Below are 26,237 nucleotides of genomic sequence, written 5' to 3'. Positions count from 1 at the left end.
GTCATAGTTCTTACCTTGTTTTGAACATTACATATGTGAGCAATATCTTTAAGACTATACATGTCTTTAAGATATTTTTATACATCACTGGCGAAATCAAATTTCGCTAAGCTAGAACACTTGTGAATGTCTACACTATTGATGAGTCATCCAATTATTTTGGAATGTCCATCCTTCACTCTTTGCATTTTTTTTTCATAATCAGAAACGACTTTAAACATTTTCTCTCCTTGAAGAGCAACTTTCTTTCCATTTTAAATTTTGGTGAGAATGAGTTTAGGCTCCTTTTCGGTACCGTCCACCAAACCCCATAGACCCTTTTCCCATATTTTGTGTTTTACTACGGATGCCCACATCACATAGTTTGTATCATTTAAGCATACCGAAATGAAAACGATTACTTCCCTTTCATTCTCCATTCTTTACAATGAGGAGAGAGGAGAGGGAGAGAGAGAGTAAAGAGAGAGAGAGAGAGAGAGAAAAGAAATGCAATACAAAATTTGCTTGAGAGATGGTGCACTTCCCAATGCAACGATCCACGATTCGTTGTTTTCACTAAGCTCACAATCCTCCTCTTGATGCAATCGCGATCCTCTTCTTGAAACTTATTGGAACAACGCTTTACGAGCACCAAAGATCTGATACCATGTAATGAAATGGACTAAATCCAAAAAAATGTCACTTATGGACAAACAAGAGCACACTTCAATCAAGTAAAACACTTGATTGAATAAACCGCACCGCCCTCACAACAGTCAAAATATATTTTGTTATTGCATAGGAGAACTCTCTTAAGGAGTGAAGAATACAATGGCCTTCAAGGCCTATTTATAATACAAAGGAGCATAAAGGGGAACAGCTCCAACAGCTAGTTGGAGCTGTCCCATCAATCTGAAAAGGATGAAAATACAAAAAATAAAAAAGTAAAAATAAAGGGTGGTCAGCCCCTAATAGGCTGACGCCTATTACAGGAAAAGACCGAAATACCCCTAATGGGTATTTCGGTTTACATAAGTATATATGTACTAAGCCATTTCACATGGATATGGCTGAGGATATGGGGATATGGCCATTTTTATGAAGTTTCCAATATGAATTATACATAAGAGGACATGGAATAGGAGTCAATTGGAAACTCAATGTGATATAGGTACTGTCACAAAATGGTGTGGAACCCAAGACATTCCAAATAGTAATCCAAATGTCAAATCTAAATACTTCGAATACTAACAAGATGCAAACTTATACAAGTTTTGTGAATAAATGATTTCATTCATAATGAACAATAAAATACATAAAAATCTCACTACAAAATTGATGCAGTGGGGGTGTCGGCTTCCTCGTTCCTTGACGATCTCTGCCGATGGAGATGAAGAGGCGACTCTTTGATGCAGCCTCCACGGGTTTTGATGGCTGCTGTGAAAGGCACGACCCACACAGTCGTGCACGGAACAATAAAGGAAACAGCAATGCCCACTATGAATGTGAGGCGTGATTTTATTTGTAATCAAATGTTAATGAACCATATGTTGAATATCAATGCAATGATAAATGACAAACTTTGAACAATACTAAGCCACTGAAAGAACAACGGGAAACAAAAAAATGGAACAGTGCTGAGCAAACGAAAGACTACTGAAAAAAAGGAAAAAAATGCGGTTATTCTTCAAATTCTCCCTCCTTCACGCAACCCTAGATGAGGCTTTTAAAAGCCTCATCTGGATCTGGATCCGGGTCACGGGTCATGCGGTATGGGCCTGGGTCCATCTTGCCCTGCATCATTCTCCCCTGGTGGGAAAGAAGTCGGCTCTGACGACTTGTTGTTTCCACAGTAAGCATATAGATCAGACACATTAAATGTAGGAGAAAGGTGTCAAGTTTCGGGCAGCCCCAAGAGGGAAGATCGGTCAGATAGGCCCGCTAGCCGGGGCAACCCGGTCTCTTTGGTGGGAAGAAGAACTATCTTATGACCCTTAAAGACAAATGTGTATGTATTCCTACGGCCATCATGAATAGTCTTACGGTCAAACTGCCAGGTACGTCCCAATAGGATGTGACACACACTCATGGGTGTTACGTCACACCATACTTCATCGTGGTAATGCTCCCCCATAGAGAACCAAACTAGACAACGCAGGGTGATGGGTACCTCGTTGCCTTTCTTGAACCATGTCATTTTATAAGGTTGGGACAATTTTTTCGTTTTTAGGTTCAAGGTGGACACGACACTCCCGGACACCATATTCTCGCACGCTCCGGTATCAATGATAACATCACACGCACGCCCCTCACAGTTGCACTAGGTTCTAAAAATATTATTTCGCAACCATTTTGTGGGGGCCGACTCTCGAGATGTGGTCAACACATGACGGATGGTTAACAAATTTTCGATGCTGCCATCGAACTCTATGACTTTCACCTCGTCATTCCCCTCAACAAGCGACTCACCCTCGCTCTCACTATCAGACGCAGACTCAACAATGCCCTCTGCTAAATGGGTGTTCTTACTCATGGTGGGACACTTGGACGCAATATAACCTAACTCTTGACATCTAAAACAACGAATGGTGGTCTCACTGGGTTTACCCCTGGATCTGGTGTGGTACGCTGGTCCAGACTGATCGGGTTTGCTCGGGTCGACTCCTGGGGTGGACTTTGAGTCTTCTTTCCTAGGGGAGCTCGCTCCCCTGGTTGGGAAACTCGACTTGGGTTGACTGGACTGATCACTACGGGATATCTTATGTTCTTGCCTCCTTTTTAGTTTCTTCTCCACATTCATGGCATAACTACTAGCCTGGTCCAAGGACTCGACTGTGATACAACTGAAGTCGTCAGAAATGGCAGGACGGAGACCGGAAATATACCTTGTGACCTGCTGGCGGGCGGTCTCCTCGATCTGCACTCGTAGGGAAAGACGATGGAACTCGACAGTGTAATCCGCCACAGTATTAGTGCCTTGACGCAGGGTCAGGTACTCCTTGTATGCTCTCTCGGCGTGATCTGACGGCACAAACTTAGACTACATCAACCGCTACATCTCTTCCCAAGTCTGTACACACTCTAATCCCTGCCGCTCCCTCGATCGTTGCAGCTCCACCCACCATGTCTGTGTTAGTCCTCTCAACCGAGTAGACGCTAGAGAGACACGACAGTGCTCAGCTACGGTGTGGTAGTCAAAGAAAAATTGCATGGCATAAGACCAGTCGAAGAACTGCTCCGCGTCGAACCGGCCTGCGAACTCTGAAAGCTCCAACTTCACCCCATACGGGGAGGGGCGCTCTGGTGCTCTCTGTTGTCAGGCCTCCACCATTCCTGCAGGATGCTCGTCCCAGAAGGTGTCATCATCCCACACTGCTTCATCTCTGCGGTCATGTTCACCTGGCTGTTGGGGTTGTCGAATGCCGATGACCTGTTGTCGACGCTCTGGTCGCGGTGGTCCCTGTTGATTCTGCCTCGGTCTGGCTTGCCCGTGGACGGGAGTCATCTGCGGCCGGCGTTGGGGCACCGGGATGTCAAGAGGTCCGAGGTAAGGTGGGTGGGTGGGTCTGGTGGGTCTCGGGTTCTAAATGGGTAGGAACAGGGTAATACGGGTTTGGGTTATGACAATGTTGTCAGATCGGGGGAGGTATCGGGTTTTGGATCGGTAAGAGGTTAATGGGTTGGTTGGAGTTCGAGTATCGGGTTGGGTTTGTTAAATTGTATCTCTCTTATATATATTTACATATATATATAAAGAGAGATACATATACATATATACATGATGTATATATGTATATGTATCTATCTTTATATATATATATATATATATATATATATATATGTAAATATATATGTTTCTCTTCTTGTAAAACCCATAAGGGTATTATAGTCATTTCCCTTCTTTTGCGCATATTCATAATTATGAATATGCTGTAATGTTTTTTGTACTTTTTCTTTTCATTTTATTTTTTCTTTTTTTATTCGATTGACTAAAAGTCAACTTGGAGGGGGCTCAACACTAGTTGTTGGGCCTCTCCAACGGTTAGAATTCTAACCGTTGGAGGGGCTCCAACAGCTAGTGGAGCCCCTCCAAGGCTCCTTGCTTGCTTATAAATAGGGGAGTTCCCCCTTTGTAAACTTCACTTCTTGGAGCTTTTGTTCTCCATTCTTCTCAATAAAATTCTTTATATTTTGTATGCCTTTGTGCATTTGAGTTTCTTTATTGTACCTTCGTGTACATTTGTTCTAAGTGTTCTTGTGCATTTGTGCACATTGGTGGTGTGCTTATCGCACACTTTATCTCCTTTTTGAGATATTTTCACATGGTATCAAAGCGAGGTTTAAAGGAAAAGAAGATCGTGCATTTTTCTCTCTTCGTTGGAGTACCTCGTAAAGTGTGCCATTAAGTTGAGGTGGTTGGAGTGAAGACTCGATCCTTCATTCTATATTTTAGAAGCTTTCTACATCAAGAATGAACTTATTTCGCATTGTGGTACACATTTATTTCTCTTTGTATCCTCTCTAATGGGCGAAAAGGATTCACACTTCTCTCTTGGCTTCAAATTAAATGGAACGAACTATCATGTATGGGCCGGGAATATGAAGGCCCATATAAAAGGAAAGGGTCTTTGGGGATATGTTCAAGGAACTATTCCCGAACCCGAACCTAAATTTACTATCCTTGAGAGAGGGGAGATCAAGGTTCTTGAGGGAGAAGAAAGAGAAAAGGCTTTTGAAAATTACAATAAGAAGCATGGAGAGTGGGAAATGAAAAATTACAAAATACTCTCATGGTTCTTCTCTTCGGTTGAGACCAAAATTAATGCCAACATTCTAAAGTTCAAAAAGGCATATCAAGTATGGGAATATCTTGAAAGAATGTATACTTCAAGAGATTTGTCCCATAAATACTATCTCCAAAAGAAGGCTTTAACTCTTCAACAAGGAGAAATGTCCGTTAGAGAGTATTTTGCCGAGTTATCCACTATTTGGGATGAACTTGCTCTCCAAGAACCTAAATGGAATGGTGAGGCTATTGAATTGAAGGCCAAACAATTAGAAGATGATCATTTCTTTAACTTTTTAAATAGGCTTAGACCCGAGTTTGAACAAACTAGATCCTCTCTCTTGTCTTCTTTCTCTTCTCCTCCATTGGAAGATGTGCTTACCAAATTAAGTGGAGAAGAAACTAGATTGAGAATGAATAAAACCAATCTAAGTGTGTTGGTCGTTCCCTCTAAAGATGAGGATGAGGGTGCTTATGCCGTCTCAAGACCGGGGAATAATGTTAAAACCTATAAACCCCCTCATTTTAACAAAAATCAAGGAGGAAGAGAAAATGGTGGGCATTATGGAAGAAGAGATTATAGTAAGATCATATGCCATTTTTGCAAAGAACCGGGTCACATTAAACCGGTATGCCCTAAATGGAAGAAGATGGTGGCTATGTCTACTACTTTCCAATCAACCAAGGAGGAAGGTCCATCAACTTCCAACCATGCTGCTTTGTCTCTCAATAGAATCATGGAAGCTCTTCAACCACTCCTCAAGGGATCCGTTTCTGGAGCCGCCATGACCACCTTCTCTCCTCCCGGTAAGTTTCTTTGGCTCTTAGACTTGGGTGCATCCTTTCATATGACTCCAAATGTTTTTGCACTTTCTAAATACTCAAAAAATTTGTCACCCTCTTTTGTCTCTACCGCGGATGGGGCTCCTCTTGAAATAAAAGGAATTGGTGATTTTGAAAGACAAGGTTTTTCTATTCCTAAAGTTAGATTTATACCAAAACTAAATTTAAATTTGCTTTCCGACTCTCAACTATCGGATCATGGGTGTGATATCAAATTCTCATCAAATAAATGTTGGATACAGGATCGCCGGTCCGGGAAGTTGATTGGGGAAGGCTCTAGGAAGGGAGATCTTTATTTTATGGAATTTCTTTAAATTCCAAAACCCTCTTTTTGTAATATTACCCAACATAAAGATATAAATGTTTGGCATAAACGCCTTGGGCATCCAAATATTGTCAAGCTTTCTTATTTACATTTTGCTAAAACTTTATGTAAAGACAATTTCAATTGTAATGATTGTATTCTTGGTAAAATGAGAAGCTTACCTTTTGGACAAAGAACTATGTTTTCAACTAAGCCTTTTGAAATTGTGCATTCGGATATTTTTGGACCGGCACCCGTTGTGTCTAAGGGAGGTTTTTCGTATTATGTTATTTATGTGGATGATTTCTTAAGGTATAGTTGGATATACTTCCTCAAACATAAACATGAGGTTTTCTCTACTTTTAAGGTTTTTCACATGATAATACAAAATCAATTCAATAGTAAATTACAAATTCTTAGAACCGATTCCGAGGGAGAATATCTTTCAAATGATTTCAAAAGTTATATTGAAAATAATGGGATTGTTCATCAAAAGTCTTACCTCAAAACTCCTCAACAAAATGGGTTGGCCGAACGAAAACATAGACACATAATTGAAACTACAACTTTGCTCATTTCTAGAAAAATTCCAAAAAGATTCTGGGCTGAAGCGGCTCTTGCATCGGTTTATCTCATAAACCGACTTCCATCCAAAAACTTGAATCAAATATCTCTATATGAAATCTTGTATAAAAAAGAACCTGATTACAATAGGTTAAGAATTTTTTGTTGTAAATGTTTTGTTCTCACCGAGAAGAATGATAAATTATCTCCCAAAGCTATTCCTTGTGCGTTTTTGGGATATTCGGAAACACAAAAAGGTTTTAGGTGTTATGATATTAAAAATGATAAACTATATGTTTCAAGAAATGTAACCTTTTTAGAAAACATGAGTGGTTTTGAAGAACACAAAACTCATGAAGATAATGCCGATTACTCTTTTTTGTTTGAACTATTATCTAGAAATGAAGATTTTTTTAGCGATAATGAATTGAATGTGAATGAGGATATAAGTGAAAGTATTCTTCAAACCATTCATAATGAAGAAGAAATGATAAATGAACCAATTACCTATACACATAGAGATAAAAGCACTTTTAGAAGTGCAATAGAGAAATATAGTGACCTTAGTGAATCTTTCAACCACTCTCGAAGAACTGAAAGATCTAGGAAAAATCCTTCTAGATTTATATCCTATGAGTCTTTTTCTCCAAAGCATAAGGCATGTCTTAGTGCCATTCACTCATATCAAGAACCTAGAAATTTTAAGGAAGCTAAGGAAATGATAGAGTGGAGGGATGCCATGGACAACGAACTTCGAGCCCTCAACAAAGCCAAAACTTGGGTTTTTCAATGTCTTCCAAAAGGAAAGAAAACAATAGGATGTAGATGGGTTTTTAAAGTCAAAACCAAGAGTGATGGCACTCTCGAAAGATATAAAACCCGTCTTGTCGCAAAAGGATATAGTCAAGAATACGACAACGATTACGAAGAAACCTTTGCCCTCGTTGCACGAATGGTTATTGTAAGATGTTTGATCACCATTGCATCTATTAAAAAATGAAATATTTACCAAATGGATGTTAAAAATGCATTTCTAAATGGGGACCTTAATGAAGAAGTCTACATGGATGTTCCTCCTGGTATGAACGTACCAAAGGGGAAAGTCCTTCGTTTGCAAAAAGCGCTTTATGGTTTAAAACAAGCCTCTAAGGCTTTGTATGATCGATTTAATGATGTTATGGTTCAAGATGGTTTTACCTCATGCTACACTGACACTGCTCTGTTCGTCAAAAAGTCTAATGCAGGAATTGTGATTTTACTGTTGTATGTTGATGATATGTTGATAACAGGTAGTGACATAAAGGGCATCAGAAACATTAAAACCACTTTAAAAGAAAAGTTTGAAATGTCAGACTTGGGGTATCTGACTTACTTTCTTGGTATCGAGGTAGCCTACTCTCATAGAGGCTATTTTTTGTCTCAAACTAAACTTGCTTGTGAGATTCTTGACAGATCAGGTATTACTGATGATAAAATCTGTGAGACCCCTGAAATTGTGGGATCAAAAATGAAGATCGATGATGGGAAACCTTTGGAGGATCCTACCCCCTACCGGCAACTTGTGGGATCTCTAATGTATCTTAGCATCACAAGGCCGGACATCTCTCATGCCGTGCATACTGCAAGCCAATTTCAGCATGCTCCTACATACGTTCATATGAGTGTCGTTCTCCGAGTTGTCCGATACATAAATGGAACTTTAAACAAGGGAGTTTTCCTTTCCTCATCTTCTGAGTTAAATTTAATTGCACATACTGACTCTGATTGGGGAGGTGACCCAAATAATCGTCACTCCACTACAGGCTTTTGCATTTTTTTAGGTGAATCCCTGATCTCATGGAAATGTAAGAAACAACAGAAGGTGTCTCTATCATCCACCGAAGCAGAATATCGAGCCATGGCTTCTACAACTATGGAGATTGTCTGGATTCATCAGTTGCTGCAAGACATGGGAATTCCAATTCAAGAACCCACAAAGTTGTGTTGTGATAATAAGAGTACAATCTATATTGCTAAGAATTAAACTTTTCATGAGCGGACAAAGCATATTGAGATTGACTGACATTATGTCAGAGAGGCATATCTACAAAAAGTCATCGACCTTCCTTACTTCAGAATATCAGTTGGCAGATTTTTTCACCAAGGCGCTTTGCTCTTCAAGATTCAACTTTCTCCTTAGCAAACTTTCGGTCATTATGCCCTAAGTTTGAGGGAGGGTGTTAAATTGTATCTCTCTTATATATATATATTTACATATATATATAAAGAGAGATACATATACATATATACATGATGTATATATGTATATGTATCTATCTTTATATATATATATATATATGTGTGTGTGTAAATATATATGTTTCTCTCTCTTCTTGTAAAACCCGCAAGGGTATTATAGTCATTTCCCTTCTTTTGCGCATATTCATAATTATGAATATGCTATAATGTTTTTTGTACTTTTACTTTTTCTTCTTTTCATTTTATTTTTTCTTTTTTATTTGATTGACTAAAAGTCAACTTGGAGGGGGCTCAACACTAGCTGTTGGGCCTCTCCAACGGTTAGAATTCTAACCGTTGGAGGGGCTCCAACAGCTAGTGGAGCCACTCCAAGGCTCCTTGCTTGCTTATAAATAGGGGAGTTCCCCCTTTGTAAACTTCACTTCTTGGAGCTTTTGTTCTCCATTCTTCTCAATAAAATTCTTTATATTTTGTATGCCTTTGTGCATTTGAGTTTCTTTATTGTACCTTCGTGTACATTTGTTCTAAGTGTTCTTGTGCATTTGTGCACATTGGTGGTGTTGTGCTTATCGCACACTTTATCTCCTTTTTGAGATATTTTCACAGGGTTGATTCGCCCGACTGGACATGGATCGGGCCTAATCCTAGACTATTCGTCGGACCCAGATTTGGATAGGTTGGATCGCGGTTCGAGTTGTGGGGGTAAAAGGCTTGGTTTGAACTCGATCCACGATCCACACGATTATGGGTCTGGTTTTGACCCGGCTCAAGATCAAGCCGGAGCTCCATCCGGGTCCGATACAAGTTTCGGTCGGTATGGGATCCATTTTGAGGTTCAAAACTCACGGGTTGGGTCGGATTCTGAGCGAACTGCGAACCAAACCCAACTGGGTAGGCTGGGTATGGGGCTGCAAGACCCGGACCCACTCCTGAGAACCCAAAGGGTGGTCCTCGGTAATCGGGTCCGAACCCACCTAACATTGGCTCTTGACTGGACCTTGAGGGATCTGAATTCATCCACAGGGGATCAATCCCTTTAACCCGTGAATGGGTTGCGACCGTGTTCCCGCGCGCAAGCGCTGGGAGGGTCGACAGACCCATCCCGGCCTGAACTGACGCTGGCGTGCCCGCGGTTGGATCCAGCGGCAAACTCGGGCCACGCAGGCCAGGTCTGGCCTGCAGTCCCTGTGGTGGGGGTCGGTGCCAAACCTGCGTATGCACGACGCTGATGGGAGGCTCTCCAATGGGCTCCAGGGTCGGATGTGTTACAGTCGTGCTAGGGTTCAACATTGGCGTACCTTGCTGGAGCACTTCTCGGTTGGTAGTCCCACGCAAACCTTCTCCAATGCCCCCCAGCAGTGTCGCAGGCTGAGGACCCAATTAGGCGGGGTCGATCATTGCAGTCGTGCCGATGCTCACTGCGCCATCGCCCACGGTGGTACCCACTGGTTGGGTTGTCGCCGGGTTCGACCCTGCCGTCGATTCTATGGCGACGAGTCGACAGACAATCCCATCCATCCTCTTGGTGATCCCGGCCATTTCTTTGTTCATGCGCAGCATATTCTCTTGTATTTTTGTCATCATTTCCATCATCCGCAGCATCGGATCTGCGTGGTCGGCATCCTCCTGCTCGATCACCGTCGTTGGATCGCCCCTCACCTCCGAAGCCATCTTGCGAACGAGGGGGAAAGGCGCTGGCTCTGATATCACTCTGATGCAGTGGGGGTGTCGGCTTCCTCGTTCCTTGACGATCTTTGCCGATGGCGATGAAGACGCAACTCTTTGATGCAGCCTCCACGGGTTTTGATGGCTGCTGTGAAAGGCACGACCCACACAGTCGTGCACAGAACAATAAAGGAAACAGCAATGCCCACTATGAATGTGAGGCGTGATTTTATTTGTAATCAAATGTTAATGAACCATATGCTGAATATCAATGCAATGATAAATGACAAACTTTGAACAGTACTAAGCCACTGAAAGAACGACGGGAAACAAAAAAAAGGAACAGTGTTGAGCAAACGAAAGACTGCTGAAAAAAAGGAAAAAACTGTGGTTATTCTTCAAATTCCCCCTCCTTCACGCAACCCTAGATGAGGCTTTTAAAAGCCTCATCTGGATCTGGATCCGGGTCACGGGTCATACGGTATGGGCCTGGGTCCATCCCGCCCTACATCAAAAATGCACTAACACTCAAAAATATCTAGAACTACCCATCACTCTCTCCATCACTCTCTCAAGACTCACTCATGTACATACCCACTTATTTATAGAGAATAAGGTAGAGAAGAAAGAAAAGGGAAGTACCTTTTCTAGCTTCTGGAGAGGGTCCAACGGCTAGAAATCTAGTCGTTGGACCCTTTCCAACAGCTAGAAACAGTCAACCTCAGTTGACTGTAGTATATATACAACTATATGCATATATATATATATATATATATATACATACAAAAATACATCCATCTTAACACCCCTCAAAGTTACTGTGACTCACTATAAGTTTGAAATTACAAAAGAAGAAACCCATTACATAAAATGTCTTCATAGACTTTATCAAGTTCTTTTATTTGATGCCTCTTTAAGAGATGCTCAATCATATGCTTCATTACATAAATGATCTTCAATATCATCAATTCTTGATATTCTTGAAATGTCTTTAGAATCATCCATACCTCCAATATTTGGAGAACCTATAAAGAGAGCAAAACAAGATCAATCTAACAAGAAATAACTATATATATATATATATATATATATATATATATATATATATATATATATATATATATTATGGAGAGAGGATGGTCAAGCACACAAACATAAAATATGTACAAAATATTTAATAAGTCAGTTTAACATTTTCAAAATCATTTAAAGTAAGATTTGATTTTGAAGAGTTATTAACTTCAAACATGATAGTCATTAACAAACTCGACCATAATAGAATAATATTAAGAGAGATGCAAACAATGATAAAGTTATTTTATGAAAATCATGCACATATATATCTATCACAAAAATGACAAGATTATTAAAAAAAAACTCACAAAAGAGTTAAAATCAAAAAACAGTATTACACAGCGGAAGACATAATAGACGAGAATTAAAAAAATATTAAATTTTCAAAAAATAATATCAAGTGTCAAATACACACAATAACCAGTATGGGCATACACATAAGAGATTTTACTAATGAAATGCTTAGAAATGCATGTAATGAAATATGCGGAATTACAAAAACAAAGTGCAAAAGCACATACAAGTCTAAGTATGGACAACACAAAGACACGAAGGCACAATACAAGCATAAAAGTATTTTGCATAAAATGTCATCTATTTTGCATTTCCCCTTTCCTTTTGTCTGGCTCTATGTATATATGTTGTCTATATATCATTGACTGAAGGGTATTCTTGTCTATTGTACCCATTTAGACCTTAATGAATAGGGGGGAGGAGGGAGGAGGGGTCGAAAGGCGACCCTAATCCTTCCTCTTCTCTATCTCTCTCTTCTCTCTATTATCTTCGTCTTCTTCTTCCTCTTCTCACTTTTATTCTTCTTTTCTCTCTAACATGAGACTGCAGGGCCTTCAAACATGTAGATACCAGTGCAAAAACTAACAATGCAAAGGGGCTTGACCCCTATATGTTGTATTATTTTCTTTTTCTCTTGCTAATGTAAGTTTTTCTTCTCATCTTCTTCTTTGCTATCTCTCTCATGGTTGGAACTCTATTGCTTTGGTACCAAGCACGTTGATATTGATTGTCATTTTATTCGAGAAAATATTGTAAAGAAGATCTTCAAAGTGGTGTACACACATATTGAGAATCAATTAGCAGATGTCCTTACCAGAGCTCTGGGCAAGGCAAATCATGATAATCTTGTGAGCAAGTTGGGAATGATAGATGTCTTTAATCCCAACTTGAGTATCATGAAATAGGAATTTATTTTTGTCTATTTTGTATTTCCTCTTTACTTTTGACTGGCTCTATGTATATATGGTCTATGTATCATTGACTGAAGGGTATTCTTGTCTATTGCACACATTTACACCTCAATGAATGAGGGGAGGAAGAAGGGGGGTCGAAATGACTCTCTCTCTCTCTCTCTCTCTCTCTCTCTCTCTCTCTCTCTCTCTCTCTCTCTCTCTCTTCCTCTTCTTGGTCTCACTTCTATTTTTCTTTTCTCTCTAACGTGAGACTGCAGGGCCTTCAAACATGTAGATACCAGTGCAAACACTAACAATGTGAAATCAGCTCACCAATAATAAGATCATCAATGAGGGTGACAGATTCTTCCAGACACTGATGTTACCATAACATAGTTATCATGTGTCTGATGTATGACAATCGGGAACAAAAAGTCGTAGGATAAAATCAATTTCATTTGGGATTTCGAAATAAGGGCATGCAATACATACATATTGACCCATCTAAAAGGCGTAAGCAAGACATATACCCTGGTTGTAATGAAACACAAGTGCTAAGAACAATGTCACAATGTGACTACAAGAAGGCACAAAACATCAACAAGATGCCAATAATGGGCACAATACAATAAGCCACAAAGGGCAAATCACCAAACGCTCACAATATGAGAAGAGAGAGAACTAAAAATATAAAGAATAATGTATTGAAAAGATTGAAAAAGCATTAAATAAGGGGGGGGGGAGCAAAGACCCCTATATATACAACTATAGGGACCAAAGGGAGCTCCCATAGAGTCGTTGGGAGCTCCCCTATGGTCATATTTATGACCGTTGGGGAGAGTCCCAACGACTCTAAAGGGGTGGACTCTTTTGCCCTTGGTTAATAAGGAAAAAGAAAAACCCAAAAATGTCCTTAGTGGACATGACTAACTATATAGGTACAAAAAACTAAATTGCCCCTAGTGAGCATTACAAAAGCTAGAAATAAAAATATATATAAGTATACATATATATGTGAAATATATATATTACAAAAACATTATATATATAAACATATATATGATGAGTAGTGCATAGGTGAACGACCACTTCTGAACATGACCAAAACGAACTTGTGTTGAGCGTCATTGTTTCCGTAAAAAGACTTTAAAGGTTTGTGACCTTTAGCAGTGACTTTTGTCGCTGCTAAAGGTGTATTTTGGCGCAAACTTGCGTTGACCGCTCAGCGCAAGTTCATTTTGATCATGTTCGAAAGTGGTCATGCACCTATGCATTTCCCCATATATGATAATCATATATATATTTTAACACCCTCCCTCAAACTGACGGTGAGATCACCGAAAGTTTGCCTAAGAGAAAGGATAACCGAGGGGATGGCAGAGCTTTGGTGAAAAAATTTGCAAGGTGATACTCTGAAGAGACATATGGTAGTTGAATACCCCACAAAAACTCACCCTGAATATAATGGTAGTTCATCTCAATGTGTTTTATTCGTTCATGGAAAGTATGGTGGCTGGCAATATAAATTATACGTTTGTTGTCGCAACACAACGTCGAAGGAATAAAGATGATGACACATCTTTAAGCAAACTTCTTAACCAGACAATTTCAGTTGTAGTTGTAGCCACTGCCCTATAATCAGCTTCCGTGGAAGACAGTAACACCTTTTGTTGTTTCTTACATTTCCAAGAAATTAATGATTCTCCAAAAAAACACAATAACCTATGGTAGAAATACGATCATTGGGGTTATCACCCCCATCAAAGTCAGATATTTGATAATTCGCACGATAACAACCATGTGAATAGTGGTAAGAGCATTTCGAAACTGACTTGCACTATGAACGACATGAGCAATATTTGGTCTGGTAATAAACAAATATGTTAGTGATCCAATCAATTAACGATAAGAAGTGGGATCTGCTAAAGGAGTTCCATCATTGGCTCTCATCTTAGCATCTATTACTTTTGGAGTCTCCACCTTCTTTTCGTCAGTCGATCCAGACTTAGCAATAATATCAGATGCAAGCTTCATTTGAGAAAACATATCCTCTAGGAGAATATGCAACTTCAATTCCTAGAAAATACCTAAGAAATCCAAGGTCAAACATATGAAAATTATTTTTAAGAGCATTTTTAATAAACTCAATATCGCTTTTATCATTCTCAGTGATGATCATATCATCAACATATAACAACAAAATAGTTATGTTGTCTCCTGCATTCTTAACAAAAAGAGCAGTATCAGTATAACAAGTAAATCCATTATCAAGAACAACTTTGTTAAAGCGGTCATGCTAAGCTTTTGGAGCTTTTTTAAGACTATAAAGAGCTTTATTAAGTTCAAGAGACCCGACAGGGGATTCATATAGACTTCTTCACAAAGATCTCCTTTTAAAAAGATATTATGCTAAAGCTATTAAAGTTTTTACACTAATCATCCTAGCAACCGAAGCAAAAGTTTCTTCATAATTAATTTCATATTCTTGAGAATACCCCTTAGCAACTAACCTAGACTTATATCTTTTCAGCGATCCATTACTTTTTGTTTTTATTTTATAAACTCATCTACACCTAATAGCCTTTTTTCCCAAATGAAGAATTATCATTTCCCAAGTGTTAGCCTTGTTGAGTGCCTCTAATTCTAGTTTTATGTCATCTACCCAATGTGAATGTTGCTTAGCTTCTATAAAGGTTGAAGGCTCATGATGGGAATGGATAATCATTAGACAAGCTCTATAATTTAAGAAAAAGGAATCATATGTCATAAATCTGAGGTCTAGCACTTTTAGAGGACCGTCTAGGTAAGGATTCCTCTACTCGGTCATCTAAAGAGAGACTTTGTATATATATATATCAAGAGTATTTTGATGCTCATTTTCCTCACGTTGGGTATACACATGAATATCATTAGTAGAATCATCCCTTTGAGGAGAATTGTTATCACTGTAGAAGTTTCGAAACCTACCACAGAAGCCGAGGCAGAGAGAGAGAGACGGCAGTGAAAATGAGAAAACTCGTTCACTTTGATTAGGGCTTATCTTTATATTAAATAGAGAGAGACTAATATAAAAATTACACACAAGTCCCTCATTAAGCAATAAATATCAAATAACCTACTTTTAAGAAACTTTAAACTTAAAACCTCTTAATCTCAACACTCCCCCTCAAGCTGGAGCATAGATATCGATCATGCTTAGCTTGTCACAACATTTTGAGAAATTTGGTCTAGCAAGAGGCTTTGTAAACATATCTGCAACTTGGTCCTCAGACTTTAGATATTTGGTAGTAATATAACCAACTTGAACCATATCTCTTACGTAGTGGCAATCAACCTCAATATGCTTCGTCCTCTCATGAAAGACAGGATTGTTCGCTATATATGTGGCAGCCTTGTTATCACATATCATGGTCATAGGAGAGAAAACCTTCACCTGAAGATCATTCAGAATCGTACGAACCCACATTAATTCAGCAGTTGTTTGGGCCATAGCCCTATATTCTGATTTTGCACTCGACCTAGCAACCACATTTTGCTTCTTACTTCTCCAAGAAATTAGGTTATCTCCCAAAAACACACAGAATCCTGTAGTAGATTTTCTATCCACTACAGATCCTGCATAGTCAGCATCAGAGTAAGCCACTATCTCCAGAGTTCCACCTTTCTTGAATAATAACCCTTTTCCAAGAGAAGATTTTAAATACCTGAGAATCATTATAGCTGCATTCCAGTGTACCTCAATTGGTTTGTCCATAAATTGGCTAACTTTGCTTACTGCTAAAGCAATATCAGGCCTGGTCACAGTTACATATAATAGCTTCCCTACTAGAGAGCGATAGCTTTTGCTGTCAACGGGTTTCAACCCTTCTTCAAACAACTGAACTTTATGGTCCATGGGGATATTAGCTGGTTTAGCTCCCAGCATTCCAGTTTCCTTTAACAAGTCAAGAACATACTTCCTTTGGGACAAAACCATCCCTTCACGACTCCTTGCAACTTCTATACCCAGAAAATATCTAAGTAAGCCAAGGTCTTTTGTAACAAAGTGTTTTTGAAGATGAGCCTTTGTGGCTTCAATATCTCTTACATCATCTCCTGTAAGGATGATGTCATCTACATATACCACCATAACAACTATGTCTGAGTTGGTTTTCTTGATAAATAATGTATGGTCTGCCGCTGACCTATTAAAGCCAAAACTCGACATCACTTCAAACAACTTTTGAAACCACGCGCATGGACTTTGTTTCAAGCCATATATCGCCTTTTTCAATCTACACACCTTCTGACACTCTCCCTCAACCTCGAATCCAGGAGGTTGTTGCATGTAAACTGTCTCAGATAGATCCCCATATAGAAATGCATTTTTCACATCTAATTGACACAAACTCCAATCATGATGAACAGCTACCGAGAGTACAAGACGAATGGTGCCCATCCGTGCAACAGGAGAAAAGGTTTCAAAGAAATCAATACCATAAGTCTGAGTATACCCTTTTGCTACTAATCTGGCCTTGTACCTTTCAATAGAACCATCCGATTTGTACGTTATTGTATAGACCCATTTGCATCCAACAATGTCAGCATCCACTGGGGAATCAACTAGATCCCATGTATGCTGAGACAATAAAGCATTCATTTCTTCTTGCATAGCTAGCTTCCACCTGTTATCTAGTTCTGCCTGTTGATAGTTCAGAGGAATAGTTTTAGCACATAAAGCTGAAATAAATGTTTTCATCTGATTGCCAATTCTAACATCGGACACAAAATGAGATATGGGATATAAGGTACATTATCGAGTCCCCTTTCGTAGAGCGATTGGCCTATTATCATCATCATGAAGATCACTGTTATCAGTAGTACTTACCTCAGGAGAAGAAAAAGATGAAGGCATCGGAGGAGATGGAGCTTTACGCACATATACCAATGGAGGATTATTAAATCGTGAAGAGGATGAAGTTTGGTTCGGTAATGAGGGCACAGACTCCAAAAGAAAAGGAGGTATAGGTAATGGAAAAGACTCAGCTGGATCAACCTGCAGCGGGGAACCGGAACTAGAGTAATATGGAGTGGATTCCAAGAAAGATATATCTTCACTGACATACTCTCGGCGAGAAATAAGATCATAACATCGAGATATCCCTTTTGATTTTTTGGATAACCTATAAATATGCATTTTGTAGCTTGAGCAGCTAATTTATCTCGGTCAAGAGCAAGTTTGTGTACAAAACAAACACATCCAAAAATTTTTGGTGAGAAAGAGAAAAGTGGGGCATTAGGTTTTAGGATATGTAATAGAATTTGATCACCCACAGAAGATTAAGGCATGAGGTTGATCAGATAACAAGCAATGATAATCGCATCACCCCAATATAACGCAGGAACATTGGATTGAATCATAAAGGTCTGGGAAACATCAAGCAGGTGTCGGTGTTTTCGCTCAGCCACCCCATTTTGTTGAGATGAATAGGCACAGGTAGTTTGGGGTTGAATGCCATGATCTTGGTAAAAATTGTAACAGAATTTTTGATTTAAACTCAAGAGCATTATCAGTGCGAACAATCTTGACAACAGAATCAAACTGAGTTTTTATTTCAAGAATTAAGGATTTGATAATACTTGGAACTTCAGATCGTTCTTTTATTAAAAACACCCATGACAACTTAGAGAAATCATCAACAATAACAAGATAATATCGACACTGAGTCCTAGTAGGAATCTTACTAGGACCTCATACATCTGCATGAAGAAGTTCAAAAACATTATGACTAGACTGACTCTGACTCGAAGGGAACGAACTTCGATGATGCTTGCCCAACTGACATGCTTCACACTGAAATGATGTAGTAGAAGAAATTTGAGGAAAGACATAACGAAGCTTTGACAATGAAGGATGACCAAGACGATGATGCCACTGAACAGGACTGGATGAGTGTTCCACTGCAGCATAAACATTACCCACTGGATGATGTAGGTAGTAGACTCCATTTTCTTCATAGCCTCCACCAATCTTCTTCCCCGTCAGCAAATCCTGAAAATGACAACCCATCGGATCAAATATTACTCTACAGTTTAGTTCTTTTGTAAGGCAACTAATAGAGAGTAAACTTTGAGGAAAGTTGAGAGCATGAAGAACATTTTTCAACTATAAGGTGGAGGATATAGAAATATTTCTCTGACCAACAACTGGTGAGGAACTCTCATCGGCTAATGAGACTCCTCGATGAACACTAATATCCTTTAGATCTGAAAAAACAAGTGAATTTCCACATAAATGTCTGGATGCACCAGAGTCAATAATCCACTTACTATCATTCAGATGAAGATGATTCTCTGTTGAGTAGGCAACACCAGCTACAAGAGGGGTGGAACTCAAAGGGCGAAGAGCTATCAGCTCATCATATTCTACTCGACTGAGGGTGATACTGACACTTGCAGAGGTATTATCATGTACATGTGTTGCCTCTAGTGTAGTAACATTTGCTTTTGGAGCATGTGACTTTGATGAAGAAGAGGTTGGCCTACCATGCTTATCCCAGCAACGATCTTCTAAATGTCCAGATTTTCCACAGAATGTACATTGAAGTTTTTCTCTGCCTCCCGTACCTCTCCCACGACCTCGTCCTCTGATATTCTGAATATTTTCACGCCCATAACCAGATGAGACAACTAGAGCAGATGACTGGGTCACAGGATGAGATTGTGGAAGAGAGATCGCAAGTCTACTCAGACGATTGTATGCATTAGCAAGAGTAGGTACATCTGATCCAGTCAACATTTGGACTTTTGCAACAGAGAATTTTGAAGATAAACCTGTAAGAAACCGAGCAACCATAGTTTGTTCTTGATGATCCTTTTGCTTCGAACAACAAAGAGGCATGTGAGCATTGAGTCTTTCAAATGCAGCTTTGACGGAGGCATAGTACTGGGCCGAGGTCTGATCTCCCTGCTGCAAATTATATATCTCCTATTCGACTTGCAGGATACGACTCACATTAGTCTCTTGTGAGTACGTCTCTCGAAGATTGTCCCACATCTGTTTGGCTGTATTATAGTAAATTAAACCATTTGCAATATGGGGTTCGACACTATTCATGATCCATGACATAACTATGTCATTATCTTCGTCCCAAGTAACGTATTTTCTCACCTTTTCATTGGGTTCATCTTCCAACAAAATATGTTTTCTACGATGTCCAGATACCGATATCATAAAAGTTCTGGACCACCTGGCATAGTTAGTTTCATTCAACCTTACAGAAGAACCATACGAGAAGGGATTTGCAAAAGCCTTATACTCCCCAATATGTTCAATTTTGGAATCACATTTCGAAATTTCACCCATACTGAATATTTAATGCTATTTCAGCTACCACAAAAAAATCAGATTCACTCACTTAAACAGTGTGTTTTATAATCACGTCAGTCAAGTCCACGACTACACAAAGTTTGCCACACCAGAATTAAATTCACGACAGGCTACAAGTGACACAGAAAGTAGCGTGTTTCACAAGCACGCATCAACCAATACCACGACCAGGCACCTGTACTCAACAAATAAATCCCACGACAGTAGATAAAAGCTTCCCACAAACAAAAAAAAAATCTCTCCACAAAGCAGGGAATCACGCCTGCTGCTTCCACGACAAAAAAAAATTAATATTAACATGCTGATTTCACGGCACACATGTTACGGCTGCTAAAAAAAATCACGAAAAACAGGAATCACGACTGTTGCTATTCATATTCTGCTCGAACAACCAAATGAGATCTGAAAAGAACATTACCACGTCGAACTCGGCACCCAGATTCACGACCAAAGATAATATGAGCACACAAAAAATAGAAATCACGGCAGCTGCTCCCAAACACATGAATCACGACAGCCAAAAAGCAGGAAATCACGACAGCTGCTCCCAGACATATAAATCACGACAGCCAAAAAAAATTTTTGTTTCTTCTGCGCACCATTAAAAAACTTCCATATCCCGATCTTGATGACACGCAGTCATCGTGTCCCTTAGATCTGATGACAGATCTGTGTCGTGACCTTAGTCAGATACCAGATCCGTTATCAGATCTATGCAAAGAAAAAAATTAAATGTGCACACCTGTTTCCAACCCTTTTGTTTTTTTTTTCTCGCCTTTTGTTGGTATAAGATCGATCACGCTCCCGAGATCTACCTCTCTGATACCATGTAGAAGTTTTGAAACCTACCACATAAGCAGAGGCACAGAGAGAGACGGCAGTGAAAATGAGAAAACCCGTTCACTTTGATTAGGGCTTATCTCTATATTAAATAGATAGAGACTAATATAAAAATTACACACAAGTCCCTCATTAAGCAATAAATATCAAATAACCTACTTTTAAGAAACTTTAAACTTAAAACCTCTTAATCTCAACAATCACAAGTAATTTAATCATCACAAATCATATCATTAGAAACATTAGAATCATTTCTAGGTAATAAATCAAATAAAAAAGAATAATCAGCATCTTCCTTCGGCTTTTGATGTTCAAATCCATTTTGGTCCTCAAGAAAAGTCACATTTCTTGAAATATAAAGTTTGTCATTTTTATCATAACACCTATAGCCTTTTTTATTTTCACCATAGCCAATAAAAGCACATTCAAGAGCTTTTTGTGAAAGTTTGTCTTGTCCTTGAAAAAGGACAATATTTGCAATCAAAGATTCTTAATCTTCTAAAATTTAGAGACATCTTGAATAATTTTTTAAAAGGAGAAACATTTTTTAAAGATGAACATGGCATCCTATTTATAAGATATATTGAGAAAAGAGCCGCTTCGGCCCAAAAATTCTTTGAAACATTTTTTGAAATGAGAAGAGTTATTTTGGTTTCAATAAGATGCCTATGCTTTCTTTGAAGCAAGATCATTGATGAACAATGTCATTTTGTTTGAGATAATTTTGAAATTCATTTGATATATATTCTCTTCCGGAATCGGTTCTAAAAATAGCTATATTATTTTGAAATTGATTTTGAATAAGGATATGAAATTTTTTAAAAATAGAAAAAAAAATAGATTTGAACTTAAGAAAGTAAACCCAAGTGTATCTAGTGAAATTATCAATAAAAACAACATAGTAAGATTATCCTCCCTCAGACATGACGGGTATCGGGCCCCATACATCCGAATGCACTAGCTCAAAAGGTCTTTTGGAAATGAAGTTGATATGTTGAAAAGGGAGAACGCATTTTTTCAAGAATACAATCATTGCATGTAAATTTCTTTTCAATACAAAATTTCTCTAAGAAAATATACAACTTAAAGACACTAGAATGACCAAACCTTTGGTGCCAAGTGATAACATCTTTAGATTAAACATGATTACAAAAAGATTTAGATGGTAAATACAAAAAATCTATAAAATATAGGTCTCCTCTTCTATGGCCTTGCCCAATTTGCTTTCCGGACCGAAGATCTTGCACATGTCCATTTGTAGATGAAAAAGATATACTACAACCGAGATCGGATATTTGAGAAACCAAAAAAACATTTAAATTAAGTTTTGAAACATAAAATTTTGTCTTTGCTCAAAAAATTTTCAAGGTTTTTTATTCTTTTAACATCTAAGGATGTATCATCGGTCGTAGAAACAAATGATTTAAAAGAGTTAATGCTTGGTTCGGATAAAAGAGATGCATTTGGAGTCATATAAAATGAAGCACCCGAATCAAGAATCCAAGAAGACATACCAGGAATTGATGAAACCGCAACACTGAAAGTAGAAGGTATGGAAGAATTGTTCCTCATAAATTGTTGAAGTGCTTCCGAAAGTTAAGCAATGGAGTCTTTGATGTCAACATCCCTTTTTGGTTCTTCATTTGTATTACTTGGATTATCTCCAACGGAAACCACTTTTCTTTTAAACTTAGGACAATTGGGTTTGATAATTACAAAAAAGACAATTTTTCTTCCTCCATTGTTATTATAGTTATTTTTTCGAAAATGAGGAGATTTATATGTTCTCATATTATTGCCCGGTTTAGATATCACATGAACTTCATTAACTTCTTTTCTTAGAGCCAAGCGAGTTTCTTCTTAGCATAGATCAGCAAGAATTTCACTAAGAGAGGTTGAGGCCCTATGAAGTAGGGATCCTCTTAGTTGCTCAAATTTGGGTCGAAACCCATGAATGAATTGAAAAAAATCTCTCTTTCTCCATTAGCTCTTGCCTCATGGCAATAGCACTTCCTTCCCATTGAGGTTCAAGGAGAGCAAGTCCATCCCATATAGGATTGGTATTCTTGAATGGACTTTGTGGCTTTTTTTCATCATCCACGGCTTTTTCTTCATCTCTTTCCTTCTTGGTGAACTTTAATTGAGGTTTCAGAACCGTGCCACATACCTATCTCCAAAGTTTCTTTCTTTTGAGGCTGTTTTTTATAGCGGCCACCCACGTTCTATAATTTGTTTCAATCAATTTGAATAAGAGATCAATCTTTGCATCTTTATCGGCCATTACGGAAGAGAGGAAGAAAAGAAAAAAATAACAAGTGTGTGAAACTCAAACACACTAAAAACAATATAAAAGTGAGATCCAAGAGTATCAAACGCCTAGGGGTAATGATACCATGTAATGAAACACAAGGGTCAAGAACAATATCACAAGGTGACTACAAGAAGGCACAAACACATAAATAAAATGCCACTAATGGCACAATACAATAAGCCACAAAGGGCAAATCACCAAACACTCACAATATAAGAAGAGAGAACTAAAAATATAAAGAACAATGTATTGAAATGCTTGAAAAAGCATTAAGGAATGGGGGGCCAAAGACCCCCATGTATATAACTATGGGGACCAAGGGGAGCTCCCATAGTCACTGGGGAGAGTCCCAACGACTCTAAAGGGGTGGACCTTTTTCCCTTGGTCAATAAGGAAAAAGAAAAGAAAGAAAATAATAAGTAAAACCCAAAAATGTCCCTAGTGGACATGACTAATTACATAGGTACAAAAAGACTAAATTGCCCCTAGTGGGCATTACAAAAGACAGAAATAAAAATATACATAAGTATACATATATATGTGAAATATATATGTATAGATATATATTACAAAAACATAAGATATATATATATATATAAACACACACATATATATATTATAACCATACATATATTTTAACAGGTTGATGATACATGCACATAGAAAAATCACACAAAGATGGACAGAACTGCTCCCAACAATAGAAGAACCAAAAATAGCAGAAAAGACTAAAAAACTAAAAAAAAAAGTTTTTTCGAACAATGGAATCTTTATATGATCCTTAACCATAAAATGATATTTCTTGTTCTTAATAATTTCAACCTAACTTTTAATAATAACTACTTAGTAGAGAAAGTACTACGGCCTGCAATTACCCACTTATATTTATGATAGTCAATGAATGAAGTAAATTATGTTTCAAGAATGTAATGTTCTTCAACTTATTCCACTTCATGAATATTGGAATTCCCTTCCCTTCCTGCCTATATGTCTCCACCATAAATATGCAAATTTAAATAAATGAGGATTGAAATAGGTCAGTTAGCAGGACAAAGGATCTCTGATTTGTTCCAATTAAGTTCCTTGTGAACAAAAACCAGAAAAATAACCATGTTTAAACTTTAAACACATAAAAAACCCATATTGATATATTCTGCAAAATATAGTAATGGCTATGAGATCTGCCGTGATGGACACAGGAAAAGAAATTTATAAACAGAAACTTACCATCCAACTATCAATGATTCCTGTTCTTGAGTTGATATTGAACTCCCAAAAATCCTGTTTGCTTATTCTGATATTTTCACCAATGCATTCACCTTGAATTGTAGTATCTTCAGTTAAATCAATGACCTGCGGAGGACATAACAAGGGCGGGCAATTGAAAGAATAAGCAAAGACTTGATGATAGACATCACATGCATTTGTAGGCATTAGCCTCAAGGGAAAAACATACAGATGGAGAAGGTGACTTAGCAACAAGGACAGCAAGCTGTCTGGAGGCAAGAACATGCCCATCTTGTGCCCATCTTGTTGCATGTATGAGCTTAGCAGTTATTGTTAGAAAAGCTTCTGCTGCAGATGACATTTCCCACAGATGATACCAAGGAGATGATTCCCATGGAATATCAAGGCTGCTCTGAGGTTGAATTACAGGGAAAGAGAGTATCCCAGAACCCAGACAGCATCCATCTCCAATAAGTGTCCAACTAAATTCAATATTTTCTGTTGCCTCAAAAAATTGTGCATTTGTTATCTGCAGAATAGAACATTTGAACAGAAACACATTTTAGGACCTTACTGTAACAAAATTATCATTCACTGTCGAATACCAAAGTACCTTGAGCACATGGCCCATTAACATAATCTTTATTGGTTGATATACATACTTGACCTCTGGAGAATATTGTTCAAACAGTCAGTATACATCCATATGATAAGGAAAAAGAAATAGTGGCATAATGTAATAACCCTAGACATCAGGTTACCATTTAGTGCAGGATGAGGAGTTCGGTCTGGCCATGTCAAACCATTCAAACAGAAGTTTAGATCATTAGGATTATCACCAAAGTCACCTCCATAAGCCCAGTGCTTAGTCCCATCTACACCTTGCTTCAGTAGCCCCTGTATCAAAGCAAGAACTATGTTCATTTTCCCAACATGCATACATATTCCAAGGTACTTAAGAGATGACCATAAAGAGCCCTGTTGGTTGACAAAGTTTAAATTGTTAAGATACCATATGGATTGCTTTGCTGCAAAGGTGACACATAACTAGAGTCTCAAATGAAAAAAGAGAAGGCAATTTGTGGAGGGAAAAAACTCATATCTACTTAGCAATGTAATGAAATGGCTTTGAATACATTAGGTTCAATAATGAACCAATGCACATGCACATGAAGTGCGAATATACCCACTAAAGGGAACAACACAAGCACATAATGTGCTAACACATAACCCACAAAAGGGGCAAAATGCCTAAAAGGCATAAGTTAATATTATTGAAGAGAAAAGAGTGTAACACCCATTACAATGGAGCAAAAGCTCCTTGAAGTGGAAAATACAAAGGGGAGAGCCCCTATTTATACACTCTCAAAGGGACCACCTTGGGGCCTCCCAATAGAGACGTTGGGAGCCCCCAACGGTCACATTTGTGACTGTTGGGGGCTCCCAACGTCTCTATTGGGAGGCCCCCAATATGGTACGAAAAACCAAAAACAAAAAATAAAAAACAGAAAATAAAAGAAATATTACAATGCATATTCCAATTGAAATATGCGTAAAATGACAAATTACAAGAATACCCTTGAGGGTATTTTAGGAAGAGAAAATATATATATTTATATATATATATATATATATATAAATAGAGATACGTATATATATATATGTATACGTATCTTTATATATATATATAAATATATGTATATATATATGTACATTTAAGGATTATATTTCAACATACATATGTGTACGAGTACACATATTTTAACACCCCCCCTCAATCTTTGCGGGGAAACGAAAAGATTGAAAAAGGTCGCAAGATTCCAAGAGGCTTCGGTAAGGATGCTATTGAA

The 26,237-nt window shown here is 38.3% G+C and overlaps 1 protein-coding gene across 2 annotated transcripts in view; it reads right to left on the bottom strand.

Annotated features, from left to right (window-relative positions):
- Positions 1–26,237, bottom strand: part of LOC149819933 (glycoside hydrolase family 2 protein) — a 112,792-nt gene that overhangs the window by 13,153 nt on the left and 73,402 nt on the right. For both annotated transcript variants that reach the window (XM_089982613.1, XM_089982614.1), the window contains 4 exons: positions 25,149–25,284; positions 25,001–25,056; positions 24,617–24,916; positions 24,388–24,513 (listed from right to left, as the gene is read on the bottom strand). In XM_089982613.1, the coding sequence (XP_089838739.1) occupies positions 24,388–24,513; positions 24,617–24,916; positions 25,001–25,056; positions 25,149–25,284 (618 nt within the window). The remainder of the gene's footprint in view (positions 1–24,387; positions 24,514–24,616; positions 24,917–25,000; positions 25,057–25,148; positions 25,285–26,237) is intronic.

This window comes from Nuphar pumila, chromosome 12, assembly GCF_984573655.1.
Source record: "Nuphar pumila chromosome 12, dmNupPumi1.hap1.1, whole genome shotgun sequence".
Classification (NCBI taxonomy): domain Eukaryota; kingdom Viridiplantae; phylum Streptophyta; class Magnoliopsida; order Nymphaeales; family Nymphaeaceae; genus Nuphar; species Nuphar pumila.
The sequence above is the reverse complement of the archived record's forward strand: the minus strand, read 5'-3'. Positions and strand labels throughout refer to the sequence as shown.